Source organism: Berghia stephanieae, chromosome 12 (assembly GCF_034508935.2).
Source record: "Berghia stephanieae isolate SIO BIC M18660-M18661 chromosome 12, UCSD_Bste_1.3, whole genome shotgun sequence".
NCBI lineage: Eukaryota > Metazoa > Mollusca > Gastropoda > Nudibranchia > Aeolidiidae > Berghia > Berghia stephanieae.
Window position 1 is genome coordinate 18,711,750 of NC_088371.1, and position 13,704 is coordinate 18,725,453.

General features: G+C 36.2%; 1 protein-coding gene across 2 annotated transcripts; it reads left to right on the forward strand.

Moving 5' to 3' along the window:
* The first annotated feature begins 1,515 nt into the window (after positions 1-1,515).
* Positions 1,516-10,417, forward strand: LOC144957496 (uncharacterized). 2 transcript variants are annotated; one of them, XM_078888820.1, is made up of 3 exons: positions 1,516-1,663; positions 3,752-3,852; positions 4,436-10,417. In XM_078888820.1, the coding sequence occupies exons 1-3, from the start codon at positions 1,620-1,622 to the stop codon at positions 5,203-5,205; spliced, it is 915 nt and encodes a 304-aa protein (XP_078744946.1). In that variant the 5' UTR covers positions 1,516-1,619; the 3' UTR covers positions 5,206-10,417. The 2 variants fall into 2 exon arrangements, with proteins under 2 accessions (XP_078744946.1, XP_078744947.1); XM_078888821.1 differs by having other exon boundaries at positions 1,530-1,590.
* Positions 10,418-13,704: the final 3,287 nt, after the last annotated feature.

Here is a 13,704-nt window from a genome sequence, read left to right on the forward strand (position 1 = left end):
AACGAGAGAAGAAGAAAAGAAGAGACGCCGACAAAATATTTATTTCTATTCCCTATAATCAGCCTGGCTGTTTAGTATTTTGTGGTAGTAGTAGTAGTAGTAGTAGTAGTAGTAGTAGTAGTAGTAGTAGTAGTAGTAGTAGTAGTAGTAGTAGTAGTAGTAGTAGTAGTAGTAGTAGTAGTAGTAGTAGTAGTAGTAGTAGTAGTAGTAGTAGTAGTAGTAGTAGTAGTAGTAGTAGTAGTAGTAGTAGTAGTAGTAGTAGTAGTAGTAGTAGTAGTAGTAGTAGTAGTAGTAGTAGTAGTAGTAGTAGTAGTAGTAGTAGTAGTAGTAGTAGTAGTAGTAGTAGTAGTAGTAGTAGTAGTAATAGTAGTAATTGTTGTTGTTGTACTACTACTACTACTACTACTACTACTACTACTACTACTACTACTACTACTACTACTACTACTACTACTACTTTACTACAACAAATTTCCATCTGCTTTTCTTGTCGTTCAACGAGTTGCTTCAATTACTCACCCAAGCGTGCGACTGCTTGGTTGGATGAAGACGAAGTACAGTTTTGCTTACTTTCGTGACGTAACACTTGACCTCAGTGCCCACGAGCTGTGGCGGGGAAAAAAGGCGGGAAGGTTTCTTACCACCTGATGGGCGGCTGTACACGAAGAGTGCGTCTTACGACGTGCTGACAACACTGCAGACAGAAAAGGCACTTGCTCGTGACCTTCGTTATTCTAATGGCCTGAGCACGGAGATTAAAATGGCCACGAAGGCCACGACTTGCTCCGGTTTTCTCGGCTGGCAGATTTCCGTCCGTGGTGTGTTGACTTCTCGACTGAGGTAACGAAACGCTCCGATTGGCAGATTAGATGCGCAGGATAAAGGTGAAAAATCCTCGTCGCCAATGTTGTGTTTTTGACGGGACACCAGAGAAACATTGTGGAATCACTCAACACAGAAGTGTTAAGTGATTAAATGTGAGAGAACAGTTTTATTACTGAGTAAAAGTTAGAGTATACAAATATATCTCAATAACATTGTATGTAGGAAAAACAGTATAAATAACTCTAATATGGAAAGTAAGGAACAAAGAGGGCATGCCACTCCAATCATCATCATCATCATCATCATCATCATCATCATCATCATCCATCATTATCAATCGTTTGAGAAAAGACTATGAAAATTGGTCCAGGCATGCCCTTATAGATAGTATGCAGATGACGTCACTCATGCCTTTGTTATTGTTTTTGCCATCCGCGTTTGTGAGTTGTTCTCACTAAACTGTATTAACCAGACTATAAAAGTTCATGGTTACACAGAGTTTGTGTGTTGGTCCGTTATACTTCCGGATGGCAATGTTGTGAACTCCTTGGCCAAGCGCATTCTATCTATATGTGGATGGCTATATATTATTGGCTATTGTCCAGGTTACTCCAAGAATGTCCATAATCACGTATTAATGTAAAGAAGGGGGAACTACTCCCAAAATATATCTGATCTTTTTTTACTGCTGTGCTGAAGTCTCCAATGTCAACAGTTTCCTGAAACACATTTTTGTCATTTCTCTCTCTGACCGCATAGACATCTGTGAGTCTATTTGTGCAATACTCAACGAAATGTCAAGTAGAATAGCTTCTGCTACAGCGTTTAATTTTGGATTGTAAGTTAACTTAAGAATTGAACGTTAACCGTAGCACCGTAGTCTGTACTGTAGCAGTTGAAGTTGAGTAATCTAAGTGAGTGAACTTTAGTTTTAGACTCACGGACTGTACTGTACTTAACTTTTTACTTCACTAGATACTCACACTGTCTCTGTTTCAAACAGTACTGCAGCAGCTAGGTCCTTGACAGCATCTTGCCTTGTTTATCTGAGACATTTTGTCACCTTGTCTGCTCTTGCTATAAGTAAGAGTGAGAGAGAGAGAGTTCTCTTAGACTTACAGCACAATACAGATCACAATTATTTTTTCCGTATTTAATTTTGGATTTTAATTTCATTTTATGAAATGTATAATTTCTTGGACTTATCTCAGGGCAATCTTTTATTAATTCATTATTAAATTGATGACATTATCTATTTATATGTTTTGACTTTTTTTTCTTGTAAAGAATTATTGATTTTAATTATTATAATTTTTGAATAGAATACCTACAGCTTTTTATCTAAAGCATTTGGAAGTGGTCTCCTTAGGGTATGCGGTCTCCTTAAGGTAATCAAAGCAACAACAAAAATAATAATAAAATTAAAGAGATATGGCATATTTTCCTTTTTGAATAGCTCATCACATAGAGAATTTATGTACTTTCTTCTAAAAAAAAAAAAGAAAAGAAAATTGTTAGCATAAGTCATATTTATGGCTTGGAATTCAATGTTCACTATCTTAAAAGAAAAGAAAAAAACAAAAACCTCCCAAGCCTTTATACAGTGCAATATCCACTAAACACGCTCAAAACGTTTTACAAGAAGGAGTCCTTAACCAATAGCATCACTTAACATGTGGGACGAGACAAGACTCCTGTTCGGCGATATTAACAATTTTTTTCCAACAGAGACAACACTGTTAACGGCCAGGTACTCATTATACACCTTAGTAGGGTGAGAGAATGTGAGGATAGAGAACCTTTTCCAAAGACTCAACTATGCACCGCTTAGAGCGGAACTCAAACCCAGATCCTCCTTATCAGAAGGCGAGTGTTATATCACAAAGACCATATAGCGCACTAAACCATCCCGACAATTTCGTTCTAAGGTTTAGTGTGGCTATGTGGTCTTGTGGTATGACACATGCTTTCGGATCGGAAGGTCCTGGGTTCGAGCCTCACTCATCGCATAGTTGAGTCCTTGGAAAAGGCTCTTTACTCACATTCTTTCACCGTACTCAGGTGTAAAATGAGTACCTGGCCGTTAGCAACGTTGTCTATGTCCGAAAAAAATTGTAATATCGCCTAACAGGCGTCATGTCCCGTCCTACATGTTAAATGTTGCTGTTGGTCAGGGATATTGTAAAGCGCTTTTGAGCATGTTTAGTGGATATTAAGCTATATAAAAGCTCAATTTTTTTTTTAAGGATTAGGTCTAATATGATATCCTGTTTTTGAAAAAGATTCAATAGCATCGTAGAACCAACAAAGCACATATAGATTGTATGCGCTTGGCTAAGGAGTTCACAACATTGCCATCCGGAAGTATAACGAACCAATACACAAAACTTTGTGTAACCATGATCATTTATAGTTAGGTTAATACAGTTTAATGAGAATTACTCATAAGCGCGAATGGCAAAAAACAATAACTAAGACATGAGTGACGTCAACTTCGAACTATCTATAGGAAAGAAGGACTGTCTTAAGTGCTTAAAAATGTGATGTAATATAATGTTAATTTATTTACTGGTTTATCTATGTCGATGTGCACATCTTTGTAAGTCTGATAATCAGATGCAATTATAGGCTTGTTTTAACATTGTTGTAATGGACAATATGTTGCATTGGTTTGAGAGTATTTCCATTAGAAAATATCACAATATAAGCCCATAACAACATGGGTTATCAGACCTGCAAAAAAGTGTATGTCATTCTATCTTCAAAATATCAAAATTTGAGCCCATAACAATTTGGGTTATCAAACCTGCAAAAAAGTACACATCAATCTATCTACAAAATATCAAAATATGAGCTCATAACAATTTGGATAACAATTTAGGTTATCAGACCTGCAAATAAGTATACATTAATCTATGTTCTTCAGGATAGCCAAACAAGTCAACGCCTCCAACAAATTCGTGTCGCTGGTCAAACAGACAGGTGTTATCCATGGGGGGTTTCCCTACAATGCTTTTAATGGAGCAGGTTAGTAAAATTCTCTCTCTCTCTCTCTCTCTCTCTCCCTTCCCCCCCCCCCCCTCTCTTTCTTTCTGTCTCTCTCTGTCTCTATTTATCTATCTGATCGTCTGTCTTTTTGCTTGCCTGCTTAATTATCTATTTACCTACATAATAATATAATAATAATAATAATAATAATAATAATAATAATAATAATAATAATAATAATAATAATAATAATAATAATAATAATAATAAAGAATAATAATAATAATAATAATAATAAATAATAATAATATTAAATAATAATAATAATAAATAATAATAATAATAATAATAATAATAATAATAATAATAATAATAATAATAATAATAATAATAATAAATTGCTCTTAAAGGGTGTGTGTGTGTGTGCAGGGGGGGGGGGGGGGGGGTTAGTGTAGTAAAAGTGTGGCATAAGACCATCATTGAAAATTTTCTTCCTTTTTCACTTTTGTTCGTCATCAACACTTGGTTTTGATCTATATTAAATGGTTTTATAACATTAAACTCTGAACGGATAAAAACAATGTAATGCCTTCACTTTTTATTTCTTTTTTCATTATTGCAGCCAAAGTGAGACCAGAGGCTATGACAAGTCTTGTAGAGATGGTACGGGCCACCATCTTTAACCCCACCTCTAGTAATAAAAACCCATTCATAGATGCTGGCAAAATCTATGAAGACTATTTGATGTTTATCAATGCATCTACCATGGAAGTCGACGAGAAAATGTATGACCACAATATTTGCAAAGGACCACTTTTGTTCGATGTGGAGCTGGACCACATTGGAAAAACTTCATCGCAAATCAAAACCTCATTTTTTGCCGAAGGAATCTCAAAACCCCTGTTTGTAAGCCGTGTTTCAACCGTCCTGGTTTGCAACAAGACTCGGGTACCCAAGCCGCCGCCTGAGTGGTGGGCGGAGAAATATAAAAATGCTGTGGAAGACAGCGGCAAGACAAATTCATTCGGCCATCTTGAATTTAACAGTGGAGACAATTCACAAAGTTCTCAGTCTCAGTTTAGAATATTTCCATCGGATTGCGATTCATACCGCCACACGAACTGGAGTCACTACATTCGTTACTGCCATGATGCGTTTGGTCTTCACATGATTTCAAAGCATGGAAATAGTGGTTTTGATGAATATTTTCGGCGAGGAGTTCGATGTTTCTCCATACGTTACCAGAAGGAATCCTCCATAGGAGATGTGATCACTGTTAAAACATCGCCAGAAAAATCTCAGGAGAGTGACAATATTTTTTATTTCAAAATTGAAAATGAGGCTAAGGACGTTTTGTGTCAGAGTAAGATTGAATATTATCCTCCCTTGTAATGATAGATTATATAAATATAATAATAATAATAATGCAAAACATTTCAAAATTGCTCCTCACCCCCTTGCTGGATAGAGGGCTTTGGGCGCATTACAGCGAATGTAAAATGAAATAAAATACACATCAGAAATGGTCAAACTCCAAATCTAAAAACTATCCCCCCCCCCCCCCCTCTACCTCATCTTTCCAGCAGCTATAGCACAATCATTGGGTTTTGCCTGTAAAACTATTTTAGTGCACATATTGACTTACTTGACTTAGATGCCTTTCGCGTCTCGACCGAAAGATCGGGTCGCCTTGGCTGTTTCCAGTATTTCCTGTGTGAGGTGTCTCCAATATTGCCGGTCCTCTGCTAGGGTTCTCAGATTTTCAAGGTCCCCTGCCGTTATGAGACTAATGCTTTGTCCAAGTGTTGTGAGGTTTTTGTTTAGGATCACAGGGAGTGTTGTGATCGGTCTTCCTCTGAAAAGGTTCCCGTGTTTTTGGTTAGCTGGTATGTTTTTGTCCCAGCGTAGTATGTGACCGAAAAGTTGCCATCGTTGTTGTAAAATGTCAAGGGAGATTGGTCTTTCTTTTGTGATCTTATAGAGTGATTCATTTGAGATCTTTTTTGGGTATTTGATGTCCAGTACCCTTCTTAGCTGTGTGCGATGGAAGGCATCCAGATGTTCTTCTTCGGATTTTGTCAACGCCCAAGTGCCGCAGTTATACAGAAGTACCAGTTTTACAAGAGCACGGTACAGTTTCAGTTTGGTTTTTCTCTTTATTTTGTCACCTCTAATCCATACATTGGTGAGTTTACTGAGTGCGGCGTTTGATAGCTGTTTTCTTCTTTGTACATCCTCGGTGTCTCCAATTAGTGAGCCGACTTTCTTTGTTCTTTTCCATTCCTCTTTGTTCCTCGATATTGTTGTAAATTCGGTTTTATTGGCATTGACTTGGAGGTTATATTTCATGAGGGTATTTTGTATGATGTCTATATTTGCTGGTGTTGATCCAATAAAATCTACATCATCTGCATAGGCGATTTCTCTTGGGATTGCATTCTCAATATGAGTCGTTGGTTTTGGAATGACTTTTCGAACTTCTTTCAGAGCGTGTTCTAAGTATATTGTGACCAGAATCGGGCTCAGACTATCTCCTTGGGGGGTCCCGATGTTACTTTCGAACTGCGTCTGTTTTGTGGCCCCGTATATCCTTGGTTGTATCTTTGTGTTGCTGAGGAGAAATCGGATTATTCGGAGCTCGTCTTCGTCTACTATGTCTGTTAATATCTCCAAAAGTTTTCCTCTGTCGATCGTATCAAAGGCTGCGGACATATCGATTCCGGTTATTGTTATGGATGTTTTCTTTGAGTGCCTTTGCTGCCAACCATTTATGTGTCCATACAACGTCCGATGTGCTTCGGTCTTGGCGAAACCCACTTTGGCTATGTGATAGATATTTTTCTATTTTTGGTCTAATTCTGTTGAGGACAATAGTTGACAGTGTTTTTCTTATGGTATTCAGTAATGTTATTGGGCGTAGGTTGTTTACGGGTCCATTCGTTTTTCCTGGTTTTTGTATTGTAATTAGGACACCGCTGTTTATGTCCCAGTCTTTGTGTGTTGAGAATGTTTTGTTCATTATGTTTGCAATGCTCAAATCCAGGGAGAGGGTACCGCATTTCAGCAATTCAGCACATATTATAACAAATTAATAATAGAGTTTTCAGTTGGGACTAATGTAACCTTGATGTGATCGAAGTCTGTATGATATTTCAATCAAAGACAAATCACTTCTTCAAGTCTCAAGGGATTTCTCATGATATCAAGGTCTTCTTATAATATTACATATTTAAGTGAAAACAATCGAAAGCAGAGATGTGATAATTGGTTTGAATTGGTTGTAGCAAAATCTTTATATATATGCAATACAATTGTCAATTCATTATCCCACCATATGTATCCTGGTTTCAGTTATTGGGCATGGGATGACAGCGTGACCCATTACCTCAAATTTTAGTCTATATATATAGTTATGTCATTATTAAGAAGCTTGGATTAAGTTAGTACCTTTTAACTTTTGGGGACACCAGATTTAATTTCTAGAGTGACGAAAAGTGACCCATCGTCTGTATATAGTGTTATATCACGGTAGTTTATAGAAGCTCGGATCAAGTTTACACCTTTAATTGGGAACACTAGATATAATATATTGTGCGGCTATGTGGTCTGGTGGTATGACACTCGCTTTCGGATTGGAAGGTCCTGGGTTCGAGCCTTGTACTCGGCGCATAGTTGAGTCCTTGGAGAAGGCTCTTTACTCACATTCACCATACTTAGGTGTAAAATGAGTACCTTGCCGTTAACAGCGTTGTCTTTGTCCGAAAAATTGTAATATCGCCTAACAGGCGTCATGTCCCGTCCTACATGTTAAATGTTGCTGTTGACCAGGGACCCCTTGTAAAGCGCTTTAAGCACGTTTAGTGGATATGCGCTATATAAAAGCTCAATTTCTAAATTGTAAAAAAAATGGTAATATCGCCTTACAGGCACATGTGTTGTCCTACGTGTTAGGCGTTACTGCTGTCCCAGGGACCCATTTGAGCACATTTAGTAGATATTGCGCCATGTAAATAAATAATTTTGTTGTTTTTTGGGGGTTTTTTGGCAGGACGATATAAATTTGACAAATTCGAGAGAAGGCACTGGTGTAAGATAAACATTTGAAAAAGTATGTATGGAATAATGCTAGACCAATAAAAATGAAACTTTTTTATCCATGTTTTTTTTCTTTTTACTCTCTCTGGCATTGATTTGTACACACATCTTTAGATTTTTATATTTGTAAGAAGATAACAAGTTGTCAAACGATTGAAGTAACCTTGAACTGAAGATGGTGTATTTGTTTGTGCAATATTACTATGTTTCATTATGAAAATTAAAAAAAAACAAAAAACCAACAGTCGTTTATCATTAATATGTTGTAAAAACTGTTACTGTTTTTATCGACCATCGTGTCAAAACAGTATTATGTCAGGGTAGTCAAGATGCATTTATAGTCATTATTGAGAAGCGTATATAAAGACATATAGTTTCTAAAGTGACAAATAGTGAACTTTGACATTTGTGGTAATATAAGTTTTGCATGGAACAGTGGCAGACAAAGCAAAAATGATTTTTTTTTTCATTTATGTTTTTTTTTCTACTCTGTCTGGTACTATTTCATACACATTTCTTTAGTAAGAAAGTAAATGTTGCAAAATAATTGTGGAGTGATTTTGAACTGAAGTTACTTTATATAATTTTGTGCAATAGAGCTATGTTTTGTATGCCTTACACCAGATAACAATCTGAAACGGTGTGTTTTAAACAGTGCTACACAATGCAGAAAGAAAAAGACAAGAAAGAAGTAATCTGAAAATCAGGCAGGAGGACTTCTTGTATTCTTGTATTTTTCCTTCTACTTTATTGGGCAGTGTTTAACCCTCTTCTTACCAACTACAGGAAAATCGTCACATTCGTTACGATGCAACCAACAACTTTCTCATCTGATTATTCTTGTTTTTCATAAACTTTGAAGAAAATTTTATTATAGTCATAAAAACGTGACACTGCATTGTAGAGCTCATTTTGCTGAACAATATTATGCATAGAATGTACCTGTTAATCTTCTGTTTGAGTAAGAAAAATCTATTTTTGTGTTGGGTGGATGTGAAGTTTTGGGGAAAATTCTCAAACTGGCCGGTAAGGAGAGAGTTAATACAAACAATTTCAGATATTTATTGAGTGTATTTTATGTTTGAATCCATTATTGTCTTGGGGCTTTGTGGTCTTGTGGTGTGACATTCACCTTCAGATCAGAAAGGTCCTGGGTTCGGGTCCCACTCAGAGTGGTACATGGTCGAGTCTTTGGAAAAGGCTCTTTACTCACATTCTCTCACTGTACGCATGTATAAAATGAGTACCTGGCCGTTAACAGCGTTTTCTCAATCGGAATAAAAAATGTATTAATGCCTTACAGATGCACATGTCGTCTTGTCCTACGTGTTAGGTGTTACTTTTGGCCAAGGGACCCCTTTGAGCACTATTAGTCCCGCCCTACATGTTAAATGTTGCTGTTGCAAAGCGCTTTGAGCACATTTAGTGGATATTGCGCTATATAAAGCTCAATTATTTATTTTTTTTAAATTTTTTTGTAAATATTGCGTTATATAAATAGTCCTTTTTTTTTGTGGCAATACGATATCAATGCGACAAATTTGAAAGCAGGCACTGGTTTAAGATAAACATCTGAAAAGTATGTATGGAATAGTGTTAGACAAATAAAAAAAAAACAAAAAACTATGTGGTCTAGTGGTAAGACACTCGCTTTCGGATTGGAAGGTCCTGTGTTTGAGCCTTGCTCGGCGCATAGTTGAGTCCTTGGAAAAGGCTCTTTACTCACATTATCTCACCGTACTCAGGTGTAAAATAAGTACCTGGCCATTGACAGCGTTGTCTCTGTCGGAAAAATTGTAATATCGCCTAACAGGCGTTTAGCCTCGTTCTACATGTTACGTGTTGCTGTTGGTCAGGGACGCTTGTAAAGCGCTTTGAGTTTAGTGGATATTGCGCAATAAAATAGCTCAATTTATTTGGGTTTCTTTTTTTTTAAAGCTCAAGTTTTTTCCATGTATTTTTTCTACTGGATCTAGCACTGTTTCATAAATACATCTTTAGATTTTTATATTTATAAGTAGATAATAGATAGTATGCGCTTGGCTAAGAAGCTCATAACATTGCCATCCGAAGTATAATGGACCAACACACAAAACTATGTGTAACCATGAACTTTTATAGTCTGGCTGATACAGTTTAGTGAGAATCACTCATAAACGCGGATGGCAAAATACAATAACAAAGGCTTGAGTGACGTCATCTTCGTTCTATCAAGAGATAGTATGCGCTTGGCTAAGAAGCTCACAACATTGCCATCCGGAAGTATACCAGACCAACACACAAAACAGTGTGTATCCATGAACATTTATAGTCGGGTTAATACAGTTCAGTGAGCATTACTCATAAACGCGGATGGCAAAAAACAATAACAAAGACCTGAGTGACGTCATCTTCGAACTATCTATAGGTTGTGAAATGATTGAAGTCACTTTGAACAAAAACGGTGTCTTTTTTGTGTGTGCAATATTACTGTTTCATTGTTTGAAAATAAAATTTAAAAATAGTTGTTTATTGTTATTTTGTAAAAAAATTGTGTTGACCTATTTGTGTGGGGTCAAATAATTTGTTTGATATCAGATTAAAGGCAACATTTTATGATTACATTACAATTATGCAGTCCTTCAGAGCCATTTCATTAGGTCTGTGGGGCCGGAGTTTATCCCGGTTTCTATAGCATGAAACGGACAATAGCAATCAATTAATTGCTTGCTACACTGTGGATAGTCTATCGCAAAGTAGGGTCCCGATTCGTTCAGCTGATAGAGCACTCGCTTCACAATCAAAGGGACTGACTGAGATCGATCCCGGGTGCAGTCAACATTTTTTTGGACCCCCCCCCCCCCACCCTACCCACCTATACACCCAGCAGTGATTGGGTAGCTGGGTCTGTTGGATCTGGTGGAAATTTCTTTGCGATCGATTACAATTATACGCTGTACTAAAGCTTATCACTCCAGCTGAATACAAGCCATTGATAGATCTTTTCCATCTTGTTAAGCTCTGTCTTGTCTTCTTTTAGTGATTCTTTTACCGGGTAGATCATCCATTACTTCACTTCTCCAATGAGTTCAAGGCCAACCTCTATATTTGTTAGTGCATGACATAATCAGTCGGAAGGTGAACATTTTGGATTTGCATTTTTTTAAAAATATATATTATTTTTTTTTTTGCATTTTCTGAATGAATATGCTCACCAGAGCATTTTAATCTTTATTGAAGTAAATCGGGTGATATTTTCATGAAGTTGCGGTCAGATTCTGTGAAAGGTATCCAGCAACTTTTCTCAAATTTCATACTTTTTCAACTTGACTAGTAAAAAATATTTAGAAGTGAAATTAAGCTTTCATATTTCCCGAAGATGTACTAAAAGGGTTAATTTAATCATTTATGAGAAGAACTCATTTTTGATAAAAAATTGACCTTCCAGCTAAACTTGGCAATATCTCAGTTCAAACCTTTTCACCACCGACTGATTGTGCCATTCATTGTAACATGCATTCCTTAGAACTTTTCGTGTAAAGGGGGCGAAGTGGCCGAGGGGTTATATATAGTATTGCACTGTGATCTATAAGGTCCCGGGTTCGAGCTCTGCTTCAGGTACTATCGCTTATTTTCCCCCCTTGGCGGGCAAGATTATTTACCTCTCAATTTGGTCTTTTTACGGACAACATGGGTGATTCCTGTTCACACCAGACATCTTGTTTGATGGAAATTCCTTCATGGAATGCTTAGGCGACGTTTTGTTTGTGGTGAAAGGCGTAGTGTTTGTTTGTTTGTTTGTTTTTTTTTTTTTGTGTGGGTCCATGTTAAAATATAACTCTTCTTGATTTGAAAGTAAAACGACAAGAATAAAAGCAGCTATGTACAGTATGTGAAGAAAAATTATAACTTTGTGTGGGGAATAGACAAAATCTGTAAATTATGAGTGATAAACATTTTGGATAATAAACATCCCAGCACTTAAAGTTAAAGATAAAATGGACAGGAAAAAAGTCACACTAATTGGATAATAATAATAGACATACCAGCATTTTTAGACAAAATGGAGAGAAAAAAGTCACATAATTCGGATAATAAAGATCCTAGCCCTTATAGACAAAGTGAACAAAACATAAAAGACACACAATTTGAATAATAAACATCCCAGCACCTATAGACAAAGTGGACAGAAAAAGTTACGAGAATTCGTTGGTCCTGTCAATTAAAATTCAGACTTTTCCGTGTAGTATCCATATGATTTTTCAGACATCTCAAAAACAAAACAAAACAAAATTAAATTAATAAATAAGAAAAAAAACAAGCGCTGGGGTGCAACATAAGTAAAGTATGAAAAAACAAAAACTGAGAGTTCGTGTGTTGGTTGTTTATATCGGTAGTTTATTATGTTTTACACAACAATTGATTTTGAACACTTAAGACGCGGGATGGGGGGTTGGGTTGTAAAAATGTAGAAAAAAAAACACTACAATCAATATGGATATAACATATACAATACATTGTTGCTATAACCGTAAAACAATGTTGAGGATAATGACGTGTAAGTATTACATAATATTGTACAGTGTATAAATGATCTTATTCTACCCGTTTTCCTAAATAGTAACGCGTAATGATATTGTGTTTACAATACAAATTTGTGACGTCAGATTATCAAGCGTAAATTTCACTAAAATCAGATTATTTAAAAAAGAGGTAACATTTAAATGTTTTTGAAGATTTCTTTTATTCAAAGATGACGAAATAGGAATCGCTTGAGGGGTAGAATAAGTGATTTCTTACACTCTTGCGTTTTGGAATTCGAACTTTGTTCCCAACGCGCACTCGCAAGCTCGTGCAGCGGTTGGGAACACGTCCGGAATTCTAAAAAGCAAGAGTGTAAGAATCGTATATTGTTATTGTAATGATGTTGCTTGATTTGTGTACTGGAATAGGTATGAAACAAGTTGACATTGGGTACAGTGTCGGTCAAGATTATATATTTATAACATATGATTCATGGAATTGTGATGATGATGATGATGCTATTTATGATAATGATGATGATAAAGATTATGATGATGATGATAATAATGTTGATGATGATAATGATGTTGATGATTATAATGATGTTGATGATGATGATAATTATAATGCTGCTTCTACCAGTGGAGGTAGTGGTTATAATGATGACGGTGACGATGACGATGAAGTCAATTTGTAACAATGATGATAATATTTGAGACATATAAACTTCTAATCAAATGTGTATCTTCAGTAATTGACAGCATATTCAAAGTACTTTATACTACAACAGCCCTACTGGCCTACCCTGATCACACCATTTTTACATTAGAATTGTCTAATAAACACGAAAAGGCTGGAAATATACAAATCATGTAAGGGAAAGGACATATGTCCGGAACGTACAATTGCGGAGGCTTAGCCTAATGAGATTCCGTGTTGCTGTTGGTCAGGGACCCTTTGTAAAGAGCCTTGATCAGGTTTAGTGGATATTGCGCTATAATATAAAAGCTCATGCTTTTAAAAATCATTATTATTTGTACTCCCTGCTTGTTAACCCTCTCCTCACCACCCAAAGGAAAATCGTCACATTCGTTACGGTATAACCAACAAATTATTTTCTTGTTCTTATTTCATTTTTTGTTATAGTTATAAAATTTGACAGTGTGTTGCAGAGCTCATTTTTTTTTTCTGAACAAAACAAGCATATTATACTCGTTACTATTACGTCTGAAAATCTATTTTTGTGTTGTGTGAGTATGAAGTTTCGAGTCAAATTATGAAAATAGCTGGTAA

Excerpts from the sequence above, each read along its gene's own strand:
- LOC144957496 (XM_078888820.1), top strand. The coding sequence starts at position 1,620 with ATGTCAAGTAGAATAGCTTCTGCTACAGCGTTTAATTTTGGATT. Across the intron at positions 1,664-3,751 it reads ACAGCGTTTAATTTTGGATT|GATAGCCAAACAAGTCAACG; the intron begins GTAAGTTAACTT and ends TATGTTCTTCAG. Across the intron at positions 3,853-4,435 it reads CAATGCTTTTAATGGAGCAG|CCAAAGTGAGACCAGAGGCT; the intron begins GTTAGTAAAATT and ends TCATTATTGCAG.